Source organism: Lottia gigantea (assembly GCF_000327385.1).
Source record: "Lottia gigantea unplaced genomic scaffold LOTGIsca_2, whole genome shotgun sequence".
Classification (NCBI taxonomy): domain Eukaryota; kingdom Metazoa; phylum Mollusca; class Gastropoda; family Lottiidae; genus Lottia; species Lottia gigantea.
Window position 1 is genome coordinate 299,782 of NW_008708400.1, and position 20,263 is coordinate 320,044.

The 20,263-nt window shown below is 31.1% G+C and overlaps 1 protein-coding gene across 1 annotated transcript; it reads left to right on the top strand.

The window, feature by feature from the left end:
* Nucleotides 1-251: 251 nt before the first annotated feature.
* LOTGIDRAFT_152600 (hypothetical protein) lies at nucleotides 252-18,723 on the top strand (the record flags this gene model as incomplete). The annotated part of the gene is made up of 39 exons (XM_009053127.1): nucleotides 252-412; nucleotides 876-1,121; nucleotides 1,325-1,493; nucleotides 1,930-2,092; nucleotides 2,417-2,537; nucleotides 2,917-3,016; nucleotides 3,373-3,466; nucleotides 3,871-4,037; nucleotides 4,238-4,324; nucleotides 4,613-4,702; nucleotides 4,832-4,918; nucleotides 5,212-5,313; nucleotides 5,660-5,834; nucleotides 6,032-6,140; nucleotides 6,940-7,081; nucleotides 7,456-7,548; nucleotides 7,834-8,019; nucleotides 8,606-8,757; nucleotides 9,360-9,483; nucleotides 9,601-9,673; nucleotides 10,116-10,201; nucleotides 10,386-10,481; nucleotides 10,688-10,934; nucleotides 11,322-11,505; nucleotides 11,718-11,870; nucleotides 12,508-12,699; nucleotides 12,991-13,205; nucleotides 13,531-13,601; nucleotides 13,777-13,933; nucleotides 14,371-14,630; nucleotides 14,793-14,970; nucleotides 15,268-15,513; nucleotides 15,648-15,788; nucleotides 16,163-16,264; nucleotides 16,456-16,592; nucleotides 16,962-17,057; nucleotides 17,247-17,396; nucleotides 18,169-18,354; nucleotides 18,631-18,723. The coding sequence occupies 39 exons, from the start codon at nucleotides 252-254 to the stop codon at nucleotides 18,721-18,723; spliced, it is 5,631 nt and encodes a 1,876-aa protein (XP_009051375.1).
* Nucleotides 18,724-20,263: the final 1,540 nt, after the last annotated feature.

A 20,263-nucleotide genomic window follows, 5' to 3' on the forward strand; every position in this document is an offset into this window, starting at 1 on the left:
GATTTATAGCTTATGTGTGAAATCGTATATTGGTGATATTTTCCAAACTTTTTTTTAATGAATTGTCTTCTGTTAAACAAATTGAAAGAAACATATGCCTGAATATTTTATATTGGAATTCTTACTGTAGGCCTACTGCCAAATATTAAACAAAAAATAAACTGAATTCATGATTATATCACTTTTATGCCAACATATTTCAACTCGCATATGTAACTATTTCTACTTCTAGGGAATATAAACATCACATCATGCCAATGGAAAGCAGATCACAGGGGTCTGTTCAACGACCAATGTCAGCCTTTAACAAAGCTGATTCAGATATAGTTAGTTATGAAGATTTAATAGTTGCTCAATATCTTGATGATATGAGGCGAACCCGTCAAGAACAGAATAAAATTAAAGAACATCAGTAAGTTTCAATTCTTAGAAAAACTTATATTTCTTTATTGATAGCTTTAGATATAATAGTGTAAATAGGATGACAGAAAAAGTAAATTAAGAGTTTTTTGACATTCTAAGAATATCAATACCCTTTAGTTTCATTCAAATTCATTTAAATAAAATGGGCTAAATTTGATACACCAATTTACTTGCTCAGACAATAAGTACATCTTCCACATGTCTTCAAAATTTAAACGTAAGTTACATTGACTTCAACTTTTCATTTTCAAATCGAAAAAATTCTCATCTTTTTGGTAGCTGAAAACGCAGTTAATACTGGTTGATGATTCCCATAGGCTGACTTTTCTTGCTCTAAATTAAGATTTGGATTCAATTTTCTGTCCATTGTGATGATGGATTTGATATCAAAAACATTTCAACAGCTTCAGATGATCTTTTGTCAATAAGTTACTGTCTGTATATAATTTTAGAGTTCCTGTATCGCCATACTCACAGAAATTTCAAAAGACAGCAACTTTCCCAATATCCAACAAACGAGTTCGCAGACGACCATTATCAGCTTCTATGGTAGGCAGATCCAAATTAACTGGTAAACCTAAAATAGATCTGAAATATATTGCTGATCATTCATTATGGGACCCGGCTTCACCACGTTCTGATAAAGTGGTACCAGTCAAACTAGTCCGACCAGCTAGTGCACCTACTAGACATAGAAGGTAGGAATATAATGTCATATATGACCTCAATATGTTTTGCCAGGTTGCTACCATAATCATATTAATGAATATTTTTGATCTAAATTACTACATTGATTGCGATGATACTACAAATTTGCCTTGTTGCACACCTCATGACATTGAAAGACATGAATTTATTACATTTCACAAACCTGAAACAGACATCTTTGTTTATCTTTCAGACCTCAATCAGCAACCTCTTCAGTTTATTCTTATAGTAGGAGAGCACGCCCTCCATCAGGACGTTGTAAATCATTATATAGAAAACAACCCAATATTATAAGAGTCAGTGCCTATAAGAATGGATGTAAAGATTCTGCTGTGAGAGGAGCAGCAAGCAGTATCAAAATGGTTAGTTATTTTCATAGCAATTTAGGTTTCAAGGCTTAATTTCTGATAAAGAAATGTAATGAATATTGAATTAAGAATCATTCTTTTTCGTCACATCTCTTAAAGGGACAGACGCGCCATTTTATTACCAATCATACCTTAGTCTCAGAAACGGGAATATTTTAGCCAATTAGTAGTAGTGTTCAAAGCTCACCATCGAAATTTGAGCCTCCAAATCCATGTGTCTAGAATTATCTGTGTTTAAAAGTTAAAAAGACGACTCTGTGAAATATAGAAAAGACATATATAGAAATAGAGAGTGAAATCCCTAGCTTGAAGTATAATGCGATTTTTGTACATTTCTAGTACTTCTAAAGACTACTTGCATATATTCAAGACTCTAATCAACCTTTAGATGTCAATAAACAACATTTGATTTTTCCTCTTCTGATTTCAGCTTTTAGAATTATTAACGGACAAGTTAGGTTTACCATTTGCTGCTAGAAGAATATTTTTAGAAGATGGTATAGAGGTATTCGATGCTTGTGACATACCACCTTATTCTGAAGTTTTTATTTCTATGGGAGAGCCATATAAAGATCCTGATGCCCCAGCCAAAAGTATGTGTTTTTCAATTTGTTCTACTTATCAACTTAAAGAAGGAAAATGACAAGATTACTAAAAAGGTTAAGCAAAAAGTGAAGATTTGTGTTCAATGGGAGATAAAATTACTTTAAACTAAAACATAAAAAATTTAAGCTTATGTCTCATTCACCTCAATTCATCCAAAAATGTTATAGTTTAGTTTCCAAAATTTGTAAGCTCAAGTGGCGTGGCATTGCTTAGCAGCTACATACAGGAACTTGCATTTGATTTAATCTGTATTCCAAAACTGGAAAATTGGTCAAATTTTTTGATCGTTGCATTGAAATGATATTCATCAGCAAATATTTTCCTAGGAAATTTGATTCAAAGAAATGGAGCTACATGGACATTGACTGGTGTAAATTTACCACAAGAGGGAAAGAAGAAAACAACTAAAGTTAAGATTTCTAAACGTATGAGGTAAGGCATGTTGTATAATTAATACTGTGGCATTAGAATCTGATGTATTTTATTCATGAGATTTAGAACTATCTTCGGTCTTAAACTTACTGTCAGTTATCTTTTAGTTGCTTGAGAGGATGTAAACATTGTCCATAGAATCTCTAAAACTTTAAGCCAAACTGTTCGAAATTAATATTTATAATGATCAAGTCATCATTTTGTTTGTTTTACTTCCTGATAGAGATAAATTTTAACTCTCCACTTCTCAGTATAATGAGAAGAAATTGTAAAGAGGTGTCACTGCCACTGTTAGTTTAACTTTTAATTGCTAATGAATAGGACAATAAGTGATGGATATATTGAATCAGTAATGAGATTGTATATTTGTGTCTTTTAGATCATTGATAGACAAGAAGAAAGTAAGAATATTGGTGTTTAAAAATGGTAATGGACATGAACCAGCAGAAGTTGTAGCAGATTTATCTGATAAAGAAAATGTAAGATTCATGATGACTTCTATTTTGATAACTTGGTAAAAATGTATCGTTTTATGTGTATCAGGGTCATTGATAGAGCATCAGTTAGACGTCTGTGGTTACTGCAATTCCTGCAATCATGTCACTCATTGATAAATTTTCTTTGTGACGTCACCAAACGCTTGGTTTTAGTAGAATTGCAAGAACCACAGACGTCTGATTGATGGAATAATGCTAATTGATGCTATAAGTGTAACACATAACACATAATTTTTTTAGAAAACCCCTTGACAATCCCATAGGCATATAATAAGTCATATGATTACCTAGCTGTACTTATTAATCAGGAAAGAATATAATTTTGTTTTTCTCTATAGTTTCTAGAAGGTTGTACAGGAAGATTAAATCTAACTACCCATGCTAGATTATTATATGATTGGGATGGTAATGAAATAACAGATTTAAATGAAAGTAAGTAGTATATATCTTATACTAACAATGGGTTGAATAGTGGCAGTGGAATCATATTCACAGAACTTTTCTTTCTAATTCTTTCCTTACAAATGTATGTCAATTATTTGGCTGAAATATCCATGAAGGTCTTGGATTTGATCCTGACACAGACCAAAAGAGTATCAAATTTATGATCTGATGCTGATCCGAGGTTATAAACAAAGGACACAAATATCCACAACTTTTGAAATTGATAAAAAATAGATTTATTCCACTTGGCACAATTTAACTCTGCTCTATTCACAATGCAAACCTTTGTCTTCATTAACCATATAAGGAGAAGAAAAGTTTATTTCTGATTTCAAGAATGTTTTTTGCTTAATTCATGTAGATGGGTTGTTAATGGATTATTCTATTTATAGCGCCGATGATGGATGATTGTTTACAGACTGGTGGAACTCCTGTATTAGGACCACTCTGGGTATCAGTCGGTGATGGTTTTAGTCCGTCTGGTGCAAGAGATTTTCTAACACAGTTACTATCAATTATTAAACGGAAATTAAAACAGGCCAAACTTTATAAATCTGAGGTAAGACGAAAAAAAAAAACCACTATAGTCATCAGTGCCCTCTAATAAACTTTAAATTCTTCAATATGGTACATGTGTAAAGGTTTCCCTCTGTACCTCTCAATGTTCCTTGTAGATATAAAGGCTTAAAGCTTTCCCCTGTGTGAATATTACATGTTTTTTTAGTTCTCAACTATAAGATTTTGGTATCTTTTTTGTAGGTTGAAGCATCTTTAAATGATGAAAATGTTCAAGATAAAACTATTAAATCTATGAGTCCAGAAGAATTATATGAGGCACAGTCTAAGGTAGGTCATGATTAACATTTACATTATTATAGTTTGAGCATTTGTTTCGAAATCAGGCCATTTGTTACAAAATTCCACACCAGAAAAATGCATTTTACCGTAAAAATCTGGTTACAGCCATTTTGGATGTTCAACGGACATGATTGGCAAATACTACTACATCCCTATAACATTGACAAATTCACATATGATTTCTATAAAGTTGTCTTATTAAACCAAAAGTAGAGTGATATATTTGATGTTTGATGAGTTGTGTTAATTAACATGTAAGATATTGTTTATTACTAGGCTGAGAGTGATGTTGATCAATATAAAGATGTCTATAGTAAAGTTAAAGGAAGATTAGAAAGTCTAGAAGAACAACATCAACAAGAGGAGGTAACTTTTGACCATTCTTTAATCACCTTGTCATTTCTCTAAATACCTTTATTTCTTGGATGAACTCTTTAGTGACATTTGCTTTTCTTTATATTTTTTTGCAAGACATAAAACTCTTTTTTTTTCTAGGCTTATGGAGCTAAATATAGAATGAATCATATACAAGAAATCCCATGTGATAGCCGTATAGTAGGGCCTAAAGGTTTACGTTTAAAGGTAAGAGTTATCTCCTCTAATGTTGGTCAAGTGGCTATTCTAGAGGAAGGTAGAATAAACAGGTAGAAGACTGTTAGAAATAACTGCCATAATACCTCATTGCACACCTCATCTGCTGGAACTTTATGCCTAGAAATTCTTTTAAACTTGTTATATAATGGTACTCATTTTTAGGTAAAAAATGTGTGTTTGAAACTGCTTAGAACTGAGGTCTGTAGGTTGTAGGTTTTTATTTCAATACATATATGAATTACTTATTGATTATTCTGCTAATAATTGATTTGAATTTGTAGGTTTATGAGAATGGTTTAAATGAAGGTGATCATGTATTTTTCTTTAATTTACGTGAAGGCATGAAAGGAATACATTCTCAAAACAACCTCCTCTTAAAAAGGGTAAATATATTTACTTTTTTATACATTAGCTTATTACAACCTGGCTTTCCATATTTTATCAAATTTTTTTACTGCATGTCTATACTATTTAATTGTGTTTAAAGACTGAAAAACGATTTTTTGGGGTTTTTAAATTCTAGCATGAAAAAATATCTAGATTCTAGTAAGAATATCTAAATGTATTAAACAGAAGTTGAAATGATATTTGAAAACTGTATATAAAAGTGTATAACTGAGATGAAGGCAGTTCTTTGTTCAATTCTCTTATTATATATGGAATACATCATGATGAGTCATGTGAAAACTACTGTTACATACTAAAGATAATGTTGATTTGATTTTTCAGCTTTTGGATGAATTATCAGCATGCCATTGGACACAACATACACAAGCACCAAAACTTAATGCTGTAGCCCAGAAAGTATTTGATAAATTTGGACATGAAATAACTAATGTACATAAACTTGAATATGATAATGAAATCTGGTTATCATTTGGTGAAGCTTTTATAACACCTTTCAGTAAGTATCTTTGCTCATTTTCTGTCCATTCAAAATCAAATTTGAGTGATATCCAAGTTCACGCCAGTTCATACACTTACAAAAATATAAATAAATAATAATATAAATATAATGAAAATGGTAATGGAAAAATAACAATCTTAACCACAAAAATCTTATGTCTATCACTTTAAAGAATATATTCAATATTATTGCAGCTTATTGTATATCAGCAAGTTTTGATAAAGCTAAGAGAATAGATCGAGAAGGTGTAGATTATGTTATAAGAGAACCTGTTACTGCTGAAGAATCTTCAGGCGTTGAATCGTAAGTACAGTCAAGTAACCTAATTTCGTGGAAACCTATTATTCGTGGATTTCCGTAAATGTAAATAATTTACATGAGCGACCTTGCGCGACCTCCGCATTAGTTTGTTTTGATAAACATGGGTTTTCTCTACAATATCAGCTAGTAGAATGAATCCAGTAGTTTCAAGCAAGGTAAAATGTATTAATGTATACTTTGACAAATACAAAATGGTGGATTTCCGATTTTTATCGGCCGAATTTCCTTATAAACCCAAGCGGTAATCGGAATTCCAAGTGTCGTCTGCTAGAATGTAGTCTAACGAATGAAGTCACGTGATCAACTAGAGGATTCCATGTCAGCAGAAAATTTCTATGGAACACAAAGTGGAGCATATTCTTATGTTGTTTCAGGGACTTTTAGCAATAAATCACGCTACGTATCTTATTATGTCAGTCACTATTTTTTTTTAAATCGTGGTTCTTTGAAGGAATTGTCACTAGTTATAATGAATTGATACTAAAGATAAATACTAAGAGAAGTTAATTATACCACCCGGTATCCATACAACGTGTTTTTCTAGACTTATTTATAGATCAAACATTGTACACGAAAATAGGTTACTCATCTAAGACGAAATACGGTGTTGAATCCTTATATCCACGAAAATAGGTTATGACCTTGATAACTCCTGATTTTCATAGAACTACTATCAAACAGTCTATTTTCCGAATATGGTTGATGCTACAGTTCTGAATTTTAAAAATTTACTAACTTTTATTTTAATTTTTTTTAATGCATTTGTTCCATGTCTTTCTAGACACAGTCAGTGGGAATCAACAATAGGATTTCCTATGTTATATGAACCTAAAATGGATTCTCTTTACCCTGATCCAGAGAGAGATAGATATCTTATAGAAAATGCTCTCTTAGATGGTAGAGCTCATTATTTAATACATAAAGTAAGTCGATTATCTCATCTCATATTGATTATATGTAGATTGACATGGAAAATATATTTAGTTGTACTATGTAGTGTCATGATTGAAACATTAATCATGCAAATAAGATGTTTCCTTGTTAACTTGGAAGAACCTGGAGGTTCTGTCTTAGATCAAGATTTTTCAGCTTTGTTTTTTATGTCAGTGATGCAGGTCAAAGCGGCAGACATGGAAAAAGCATCTTCTTGTCCAGATGGGATGATTAACGTGCAACAGGCTCCACACATTAATATAAAGATTCTTTAATGCAAATGTCCTGACAAAATTTTCAAATCATGAGCAGAAAATAAAACTCCATTGTATATAGATACTGAATTAACATTATTTATGAACAGGAAAAAAGAGATAAAGTTTTATATCCTGAAGTTACTGCGGATGAGAAAATAAAAAGAACCTATAATAACAGTCAGATATGGTTAATATCTAAGGTATGTTAATCATGAATACCAAATACTGAACTAGACTGCATATCCAAAAGTCAAAGCCTTAATTGAAGTTTTTATTAGAGAATATTTCAGAGTCATACCATGCATACATGCAGTTATAACCAATGATGTCGCACCATTTTTATATCTGAAAATAATCACTGATAACCCAGAGCTCTATCAGCTGTTAAAACAGCTATTTAGAGTTTTATATTCCAGAAAACAACATGATCACGGTATGAACAGTTTTATGTGAATATTAATTTTGTTTGTTTCTGAATATTTCAGGCTGGTTATATATATAGTAAATCTATGCCTCAACTATGTCTAAGTGTATCTGATATTAAAATAGAGGGTAAAATATTTAATAAAGAAATACCTATAGAAGGTTCAGTTGTAACATTACAGAAACGACAAGTACAAAATCCTGACCAAATATGGACATTTAATAATGACGGTACTGTTTCACCACAGGTAACTGTTTCATGTCTTTCCTCAATTAGTATTTTCAACCATTTCATTTGTTATCTTTCTGTCATTTTCAACGTAGCATTTGGGGTCTTATTTCTTAAAACATTAACTAAGATGAATTCAAGACTTATAGAAACACAGAATATTGATTTGTTACTGCAAATAAATTCAAAATCAACTTGAAAAAATTCAAAGCATATTAATATTAGTGTTATATATAATATTAGAGTCCTCCACTCCAGATATGAGATATTTAAAAAAAAAACTGAACTGATGTGTACTGTGACCGCACAACACTATTAGTTTTATGTTACCATTAAATGATAGTATGCAGGCAAGACAAACAGGAATATAATCCACATACGATATGAGCTAACTCAACATAGTCTTGACCAACAAGACTACTCTCTCATTGACTATCCAATAATGCATCACCTAAGATAAGTTTTACTCAGCAGGAGCAAAATAATGTGCGCATAGACATACTTACCCACACTGTGTCATGAAAACCTTCTACAATATGAATTTGTCAGCAAACTTTGAATTAGACTAGAAGGAAGTTGAAAAATAAGTATTAATACTATTTCAGTCAAAAACTGGTATGAATCTAACCTATATTGGTAGTAAGAATGGTGATGATGAATCCTATGAGAATAATAAACCAACCGGTACTGTTTCTGGTCAAAGAGTTTGTTTAGTAGTTACTGAACCTTTACCTAAAAAAGATGCAGTAAGTCAAAGGTAAGTAAGTTGGTAGAATGACTTAATATGATATGTTTAATTGCAGTATATATAAAATAGATATCAGACTATATATATATATCCTTTTGTTCCACTACTGATGTGCTATAGCTTGTGCAGTATAATCAGAAGACATCTGTTCACTCCCATTTGCAATTCTTAAAGAGATTGTAAATAGGTTTTCTGAATTTTGTATGTGTATCGGGCACAATGATGACAATTTTCAGTCAGACGTTTGTGGTTTTAGCAATTCTATAAAAACTAAGTGATTTTTTTTACGTCACACCCACAAAGGTCTTAGGTGATTCAAGCAAATTTTGCGTGATAACACTTAGTTTTAGTGGAATTGCAGGAACCATAGACAGATACAAAATTGGAATGGTGCCAATTGATACTATCACTTCAGTTACTATTTGCACTTTGTTTTGTTTGGAAACAGTGTGATCAAAACTTTGATTAACCAATTGTAACAGTCACAATGTTGTTCAGATTGTCGTCATCATGTGGATATGATATTGCAACTATAGGTGAATTGTTGAAGTCGTCACCTTGTTAGACTGATCTTTTTAAGCAAATTTTAACCTCTATTTTATTTCCCTCAGGTTTGCTCTAAAACAAGAGAAATTTGAGAATCTTGGTCAATGGAAGTTTACAGAGGCTAGTAATCCTGAATTTAATAAATTAGCTTATTCTTGGCCAGTAAAAGAAAATGGAGAATTAAATGAAGTAAGTAAACATTACTTTAAACTTTAACTGTAAGAGTTGGTCTAAAAAATGCCTATGCTATGACTTCTTGTCAATTTTTTGATATCTAAATTATTTCAAATTTTATTTAAATTGTAGAAATATGATTGGCCAATGGAAGGATATCTAATACCAAATGCTCCTCCAATCAGAAAAACCGGACCAAAAGGATGTAAGTAACACAAAAAGAAGAGTTGATATTTTTGCATGATCCCTTATACATCTCACCAATCACGCGACATAAAAAATACCGGTAATCCGAAAGCCAATTATAAGAACTCACAGTAACATGCGATCAAATGATGAATACTATTTACTATAGAATTTGATAATTGGTTCCCAATCACAGCCATACGGAACCGGAGACCAGAGCACCGGATTAACAGTTACTTTTACATAGTAAATATTCCGTTCTCAGTAAAAAGCGTGTGGATATCGGGGTTTCCGGATAAACATGCCTCCACTGTAGTTGGAAAGATAAAATGTTGAGGCACATGGCTCTGATCTGACAAAGTTCCCTGATTGCAGACTGCATGTGTTGCTGTCGAAATAAATAAAAGAGAAAAGTAGGATGTAAAATTACAATTTATTTCTGATATTCATTTTGCTTGCAGATTCTCCATTGAAATTAATAGCATTAAAGAATGGTGAAAGAGATAAAAGTATAGCTATACCAATTGTAGCTCCTAATATGTCCATGGTAAATATATTTTATCACTTCAATAGAGATTCTTACACATCAAACTATGACTGTGTGCTGGAGCGGAAAAACCATGGCTATTCAGCTTCAAACTACATATTATACTATCTATTTTATATCATTATTTGGATTTGAAATATAAAAGTCAGGGATATTCTAATTTTTTATTTTTTTTTATTTTCAGATGAAAGAACATAAGAAGAATAGTAATAGTGAAAGTGATATTGATTTTCAACTACATTGTTCAGATTTAACATTACAAGAACTAGAGTTTACTAGAGTAAGATCCTGTTATAATCATAGAATGTTTTGTTTGTGATCCGATAAATATATCTTTGCATCCAATGACATTCTCACCAATGATGAGTTCTATTTTCAACCCATCAACTGATCTATGATATAAGATATTGTATGACATACATGTGTAACACTACTCTACCAATACTGGAGTATCATGGCTATGTTATAATATTACACATATTTTAGTTTTTAGATTCCTGTACATCCATATTAAATCTGCCATTTGCTGGTCGAAGAATGTTTGATGAACATGGTGAAGAACATTTCTCACTACGTACTATAGAACGAGATCAATTAGTTTATATTTCTTGTGGTGAAAACTGGACTGATCCTAAATTAACTAAAGAAGAACAACAAAAAAGATCAGTTTTATCTCAGCTAACTCATGATGTGGCTAAAATTGAAAGATTTTGTGCTTTACGCAATCCAGAAAGTAAGTAGATCAAGTGTAATATAGAAATTAATCATTGAAAAAGACCTCATTCAAACCTCAAACCAGGTGTTATTGATGGTGATTTTGCTGCAGTAACACAACATTACATTTGTTTGCGTTATGAGCCTCATTCTGGATTCAATATGGCTGACGCTTGAATAAGGTCTATACATCAACCGATCCCCTTGCACTGTCTCAGAAAACAATCACTATCAATTTAGCTATACCACTGCCTTATTGACCTAAATTAATGTAAAATAGAGAGTTTATTGTCTTGAAAATGTTCATGTTTATGCTCTCTGTACCATGATTAAGACACATTATACTTGTGCTTTGCATATAAGTTTATAAAATCATTTTAAAAGATCAAACTTATTGTTTTTTTAGAGTTTGTACTGGAAGTTGATGGTAGCCTGGTTCCGAATTCCAAGATTATTATAAATAAAGAATATGTCAAATCTGATGATCTGCGTCTGTCACTTAATCAATCACAGGAAGTGACATCAGAAACATTAAATCAACAACAAGCAGAAACAGAGGAGACAGAGTTAGAGGAAGATCTTACTAATTTGTAAGTAACTTTGACATTTCTTGATTTACATGTAACATTAAATTCATATCACACTAGGTGGATTGGGAACAGAGAGTGCTTAATATTTCAAAAAGCTTTTGTGGAGCTCTGTCATTCTCGGAAACATAACAGTCAGGTTTGTCAAGAAGAGTCCACATAGCTAGTACGATTCGCTTAGCATATTCTTTTAATTCTGAACAATTTCTTTACAGGACAGCTAGAGAAAGAGCAAGAATCAAGTCAGATAAGAGACTAAATGCACTAAAATGGCCGTGGGAGAGATTAGTTAATGTAACTGAAAGTTATGATTATGAAGATCCTGAAGCTAAGAAATATACTGATAAAGAAATGTATGAAAAATATAAGTATGTTATCACTTTCTTCACTTAGTATTAGACAGCATGTCACTTTCTCACTTTCATATTCAATTTTACATTTATTTCAAACGTAAACATTTTAAACATTTGCCATACTTAGCAATTAGTATTATTTAAATACATGAACTATGAACAATTAGGGTTCTTCATGACATATTGGCCCTATAAAGTCTGTCTTTCAAATGCTGATATGTATATAGGAAGGGACATAACTCTTCTTATGGTATGGCATGTTTCAACTATCCCTAAATGTGTTAAACTGCATGATTTTATCAAAAAAGGAAATGTGTGGATAAACAAGGCTCCACTGTATTGAAAACTGATATAAATATTTTTAAGATGATTTATATTGTGCACTTGTCTAATCATCATGCCTAATGATTTATGACAAGATAGATATTTTCAAAATTACAAGAGTTGTGCACTAATTTTGGCCGAAATGATTTTAAAATATCTCAGTTTCATCTAGCACTGTATTTTGTTGTACAGCACCATTAGGAAATCATTATGCAATAACCTATAGTGAGAAATGTGCTGGTTGATCTTTAACTTTATAGTGTTCAACTTAGCCTGCCAACCTACTTTCCCTAGGTAAAATGATCATCATTAAATATTGTTATTACAGGCCAAAACCATCCCCAAGACATCCAAGAGATATTTTGCAGACATTTTCCTATGAGGACGGTTATATTGCATCAACGACCAATAGAAATTTAGTGTTAGGTGTCAATGAACTAGAGGGGCATGTCAGTGAAGTTTTATTGGTTAAGAGAATGCCTGATGACATCAATCAAAAATGGATCATGACACAACATGGGTATGTATGAAAATAAACCTCATCCAGTATTTGCAAGTACTTGTCAAACCTTGCTGATATATTGTGAAATATTGGTGAGCTTTTTCACAAACCAACAAGTTGATCTCAAATTTTAACAGAAATTATTTGATTAAAGATGACTGCTTAAATACAAGTCCACCAGGGCCTTTGATTTTATTGTATTTGCCAGTCATGTCCGATATCAGCTTCAGAACATCTGGTAGTGACACTGGTGAGTGATTATGAGTGAACCTGCCTGTGATTAAAACTGCTATATTATATTATTTTCAGTGAAATTCGATCCAAATTGAATCAGCAACTGGTATTGACAGTGTCAATGCCTAACTTAGAAAATACAAAAGATGAACATCCCATGACATTTGTTGGTTGCCCGGTAACCCTACAGACTAGACGCACTAATCAGTTTGGTAAAGCACATCAACGTTGGTATTATGATGCTGAATCTGGTTTAATCAGAGCTTTTTATACTGAATTACCGGATAAAGGTGAGTACAAGTTACACATTTCCAAATACATTCTTCTTACATTTTGTAATATTAAACAGTGGAATCTTGTGTGTAATTGGATTTAAAAAGCATTTAGCTGTATAGATAGGTTTGTTAAAATGTGTAGGTGATAAGTGTTTGACTAGCTGCGGCCATAGTCATTTAACTATTAAATGGTATATCAAAGGTGTTTCTGATCAAAGTTAAAAAAGTATGTATGAAGTCTACATTGCTGTAAGTGCTTGTTGAAGTTGCTTGGCAGTAAAAAAATTATATTCATCTGCTGAATCAGATTTTTAACATGATTTTATTATGATTATTTCAGAAATAACAGCTGCTAACCAGGCTGATGTCTGTACGCATGCTATAGCTCAATCAGTTCAGATAGATCAACCAGTAAGTCATTTAAATATTTATAAAAAAAATATTATTTCAAGATAGCCATAAGACATGGTATAGGGTATTTTATCTATGCTTTAAGCAGATGGGAAGAAAATATTTTTGCAGATTAAGATTGAAACATATACTTAGCTTCTAAGGGTTTAGTATACAATTGATTTTTTATTTGTAGGGTTATTCTGTAGAAATTCCATTGAGAAGTAATAATAACAACCAATCTAATACAATGGAGATTAAAGTATGTATATCATGTGCTAGAGCTATGAGAGGAAGATATAAGATCACCAAGTTAAAACCTAATACACCATTCTCTTGTGCCATGGGAACAGGTATGCTTTCTATTTACTTTACAGAGGTCTAGTGAACTTAGGAAGAGATAATACATTCAGATTTTCCACCAAGGTTTCCCTTTATTAGTGATGCAGGTCAAAGGGGCCGAAAAAGAAAAGCATAAAATTGTTTGGATGAGACAATAAACCTATGCCCTGTGTGCTACAAGTTGTGGATGTTGGTAGATATCTTGGTAATTGGAATTCAAGGAAAGAGTAAGCTAATATTGATATCCTGGCAAAATACCCCTCATTGTACACTACATACCCAAACAGTAGCATGTTAAACTATAATTCTTTCTTTCATTTGTTACTGTTCTGAACTCTTGAAATGATATATCAGTAAATTAAAACAATTAAGATCTGAACACATTTTTACTCCAAAATATGTGTTCTAATTTTTTTCATTCTTTTTTATGTTAAATTTTCCTTTTCAGCAAAAAAATTACGATTAAAACAGATTGGTAGTCTACGATTATTGAATGGTAAAGTTGATTTATCAACTCACGAAGCAGAGATAACTCTTAGTAAATGGCAAGAAAACCTTGCTGAGCTGCGAGAAGAAACAAACGCCTCAACAATAGCCAAACATATCAGTGGTGTTAAAAACATTAAGAACTGTAAGATCTTGGCATATAAAAATGGTGAAGGTAGACTACGACCTGGTGAAATTATCTGTGGTTCGAGTATTCAAGGGGTAGGTTACTCTCATTTCTGAGGTTTTGGTATATTATTTATAACTTCAAAGCAAGTTAATAATAAAATATGATCTTGTTGTCTGGAGCATCATGGAACCTTTTTTTTTTGTTAAATTTTACTTTTTCTGAACCCTGGATTCACATAATAATGCCTCTTTTAGTTATTAAACCAGTGTATGACAAGATTAAAGTTAAGCAATGCTGCCAGAAGATTGTATACAGAAGATGGTCAAGTCATGTTGGATATTGATGATCTGATAGAATATGCTGTGGAGAATTATAAGAATTCAGTGGTAGATAGGTTAGAGAAGATGTTGTCTGATAATGGAGAACCTAAAGGTAACAGGATGTGAAGTTCATAAAATATTTTATCAATGCAGATCTAGATGTTCCATTATGTGTATTTTCTGTGATGATCTAGCTATCCATGTTCTTTTCTACGTCATTAAAACATTCAATTAATCAAATGCTCTGTTTGATGTATGGCTTACTAACTGCATGTGATGACAACAGTGTTTTTGTTTCTGTTCTGCTTTAGTTGAGACATACTGAACTACTTTAAAGTGTAAGTTAGGGTTATTAGAAAAAACAGCTGAAATTATAAGGTTTTACATGAAGCCATTTTGATTCTTTTAGAAGCAGAGCCAGAATCTCGAAGTAACATGAATATGATTCAAGATAGAAACCCAATTGAGATGAATTCTCAACTACAACGTGCTATGGATCATATTGAACAGGATGAAGAAGATGAAAGAGGAGGAAGTTCTGAACGTGGTGGAGATGGTACAGAACATCAAGAAAACAATATGGCCAACAATAGACAGGAAGTAGCAGACACACATAATTTGACAGATGCAGAAAATTTGGCTGAGAGACGAGAAGGTAAGAAATATTATTAAAAAATATTTGTGCATAAATGAATTGACATGAGCTCATCTTTTCTATCGAATCCATCATCACGACATTTGATTCGAAAATGAGGTTGTCATTTTTATAGTTTATAATTTTTTCCTCAGTTGATTCTAAAGAAGCTGAGAAGATTGCCAAAAGAAGAAATGAGTTACTGAATACCATCAAGTTACCGACATTAGATTGTATTTTACGCTATCCTATAGAAATATGGGTGTCCAGTGGAAAATCCTTTGTTCCTCCTGAAGGTAAGAAAAGGAATGAACATTATTGCTTCAACATTATTCCATACTGTTATTTACAATAAAATGAATTGGATTTTTGCAGCTTTCTTGGTCTAATAAATACTGACAAAGCTATGTAGTGGTACTAATAGGGAGATGTATAAAGGGAAGCTTGCTTTGGTTCTACTTTTTTGTGGATCTATAATGCACACAGCATGAACACACAGGCCTAAATTGTTTGTCCTAACAGAATGAACATGTCAGCCCATTTGACCTGAATCACCATCAAGAGAAACACAGATCAAAATATCTATTGTAGTCAGTTTTAAAAAGGTTTGCTAGTACATACTATAGCTTTCAACGGCAAGGTTAATAGTTAAAGCTAATGTTTGTTTCAGTTGTGGAATCTAAGGAAACCAACAGAAAGAAGAGAAGAGCATTCAGAGCCCAAGTTTCTCTAGAATTAGATATAGAAAAACATGTTCTAAGACAGATGAAAGGTATGTTTATTTCATTTTTTTTATCTAAGCTCTTTCGAAACACTTGTTGTCAAAAATATATGTAATCAAATAGCATAGCTACTTCCCATAATAGATTTCTAATAGACAAACTCAGTTGCAGAGGGGAATTAGGTGTTCCATAGGGTGGAGAACGCCTTGCCTTATCTGAACTATATGTATGACTACTTCAGGCAGAAGACTAGAGAGTCAGAAACCAGGAGAATATAAAACAACATTAGATAGTAAGAAACCTGTTGTTAAAGAAGGTAACTGGGAACAACCAACAGTAGAAGAAGCTATAAAACATAAGAATGTATCTAAATTAGAGGTATGAACATTTAATGATATTTTTGCTGTTATCAGAATTATAATTTGTTTCTTTGTGGTATGACAAAATCTAGAGTAGCTAATGTGACACTTAATATATATATTAATATTTTAAATACTATTTTTAAATAACTTCATACATTTGAATAGTGATTGAAGGTAAAGTGTGTAGTGTTTTGTTATTGAAAATCTTGAAAGAAACAACATTTTGTTACAAAAAATTTATTTTTTGGTTTATATTTAGGTTCACATGGTATCAGTCGAGTTATATTAAGTGAAAAAATCATGTTTCTACTCACTATGTTATAGAAGTTTTTTTGGTGTTTTTTTCGTGTGTGTCATAGTATGGATGAAATTTTTTTATTTTTAGAGTCATCTAAATGAAATACGTAATAATCAGAAGACTGGTAGTAATGCAACATTAAATGTAAGAACAACAAGAAAACTATATCATCCTCCATCAACTGTAAGTAGATATTCCTCATTAACCCAGTTTCTTAGCACATTACATAGAAATAATCTTCTTCACTCTAAATTTCTATTATGGGACACTGCATGGTGTTGCTTATCTTCAAGTAATATCAGTAGCAGAAAAGTAATAAGGTTAACTTTTCTCAAGGAGCCATGTGAAAAATTCAAACAATGATTATTGCAGATTCGTGTTATGGTATATCCTAATGGTGAAAGTTCAGAAAGAGCTGTTTATATCAATGCTGAAAACCTAGAACAGATCTTAGAAAATGCTACCTTGAAACTTAATTTGTGGAAGAAAGCTAAACTTATCTTCAATGAAGAAGGAAAACAGGTAAAATTACATAAAGATCAAATTTATGTTAAAACGGTATTGTGTAACTTTTACTATTTGGTAATGCTTGTATATTATAGATATATTTACAGATTAAAGATTTTAGTGATATCAGTAGAGATGAGTTATTGTGTATATCAACTAGTAATAATTATATATTATAAATTATATTTACAGATTAAAGATTTTAGTGATATCAGTAGAGATGAGTTACTGTGTATATCAACTAGTAATAATTATATATTATAAATTATATTTACATATTAAAGATTTTAGTGATATCAGTAGAGATGAGTTATTGTCTGTATCAACTAGTAATAATTATATATTATAAATTATATTTACAGATTAAAGATTTTAGTGATATCAGTAGAGATGAGTTATTGTGTATATCAACTAGTAATAATTATATATTATATATTATATTTACAGATTAAAGATTTTAGTGATATCAGTAGAGATGAGTTATTGTCTGTATCAACTAGTAATAATTATATATTATATATTATATTTACAGATTAAAGATTTTAGTGATATCAGTAGAGATGAGTTACTGTGTATATCAACTAGTAATAATTATATATTATAAATTATATTTACAGATTAAAGATTTTAGTGATATCAGTAGAGATGAGTTATTGTCTATATCAACTAGTAATAATTATATATTATAAATTATATTTACAGATTAAAGATTTTAGTGATATCAGTAGAGATGAGTTACTGTGTATATCAACTAGTAATAATTATATATTATAAATTATATTTACAGATTAAAGATTTTAGTGATATCAGTAGAGATGAGTTATTGTGTATTTCAACTGGTAATAATTATAAACCACCTAAAACATTAACACAAGATATAGAAGTGAAAGCTAATTGGGGTCGTGCTAGAAAACAATACGGTCCCCAAGCTACAGATCTCAGAGTTTATCCTAATAAGAATGAACGAGTTGATGTAAGTAGCATCAGAACATAGAACTGAAATTGGTCATAGGTTAAACAAAAAGTTTACATACAACAGCATTTTGAATACTCAAGATTTGGTAGTCACTTTTGATATCCACTTTGACTAGCAGATTAGCATTCATTTAAGTGTTATCAATCAGGGGCTCACCGATGTAAAATATAGAAACAATGAAATACTAATAGAGCATCTGAATGCAATTTTGAGGAGAGCATTTTATGATTTAGTTCATTAGAACAGTAGCTTGAAGCCTTTTTTATTTTGTAGGTCGATCCATTTGGTCCACCAGAATTAGCACTACCAGCAACTATAGGAGAAGAATCTGATGAGAAGCCAAAACGAAAGAAAAAATTAAATTAATAATAATTGGATATCAGTGCTTTAATCATTCAAATTAGGTTGTTTAGGGTAGACCATTATTTATTTATGTTATAAACAAATTTTAATGAACCTCGATCTTCTTTATGCAAATTTTATATTTATTCTTTGTCTTTTAATATTCTGTATTTTAGGAAGTCTGCTATGCACTTTCTTTTGCCCCAAAATGATCGGAAATGAGTTGAAATTTGAGTTTATTATTATAATTATAAAGCTTATATATTTCAGTGTCACCTTTCTTATTCTCTAGTGGCAAAAATAGGGTAGTACAAAAAAACTGTCTCATAGACGTAATATTAACTATTTATATGTAGATGTAATTAATTCATAGTTCTTTACATAATATTAATTGAGGTTACAATGTCATAAATGCCTTGAATTATAATTTTTGTTATGAATTCATGCAAAATGAGGAACAGAATATAATATACTCTTAAATAAAGTGAAATAAACTTTTGATTAAGCAATTTATTACATATATTATAGTTGATGTCCATTTCATATTATAATGATTATTTTAGAAATGATTAATGAATTATAAAGTAAGTTAGTCAACACATTTAATTTATTAATTTATTTACATTTTAAATAATTATTTGCACTTGTTAAAATTATAATAGCACTTACAGATCTTTTAATGTAAAAAATTTTCATTGCAAAATCTCAAATTTTGTCTTTATGTTAGATGGATGCTTGATTCTGAAATTGCAGATTATTTTTGAACAAAATCAAGATAAGTACTGAATGTTTATGAGCATAGATTTTTTTCTTTGCTTTTTATAGAAATACAATGATCGTATCTATATTGACCACTCAATGTTGTGTCCGTCCAAAAATAAGCCTTTTTGTGATCTTTATATTGTGATTGTCATGTTGTGATCTTCATCCTTTAATCTTAATTTTGCCAGATGTTTACATTATGATTTTTTTTATTGAGATCATAAATTCGTGATCTTTATATTGTGATAAATATTTTTTATTGTATTTACTTTAATCTTTGACATTTTTCACCAATTTACAACTAGCCTATCTTTACCAATTTAATTGTTATCAAATATTTATGTAATTTATTCATCACATTGATATTGTGATCTAAAAATATAATTTTATAAATTAAATTATTTTTGATTCCAACAAACTCTCCCCCCACCCCATATCTTTCTTTCCTTCAAAAACTTTTTTGGTCTTTATGATAGTGAGAAACAATCGATTAATTGAAGTGGTAGATGCTACGTGGTCATCATGATTGATAGGATGGACTTTCTTCACCACACACAAGAACTGTATTCTGTTTTTCACTGCCAGCTTGGTAATGTCCCCCCTTGGATGGCGCTCGATTGATAAGTTCCGACAGATTCTAGGCGTCAATCGAACGGGTACGGAACCAGATGTGTCACATTCAAAATTTACCCGTCTAGTCCTTTCTCCACATCCGCAACTAATATATGGGATGTTTCCAAAGGACTGAATTCAATGACACTTTGGACACAAAATTAAAAAGTTCGGTTAAAAATGCAGGTAT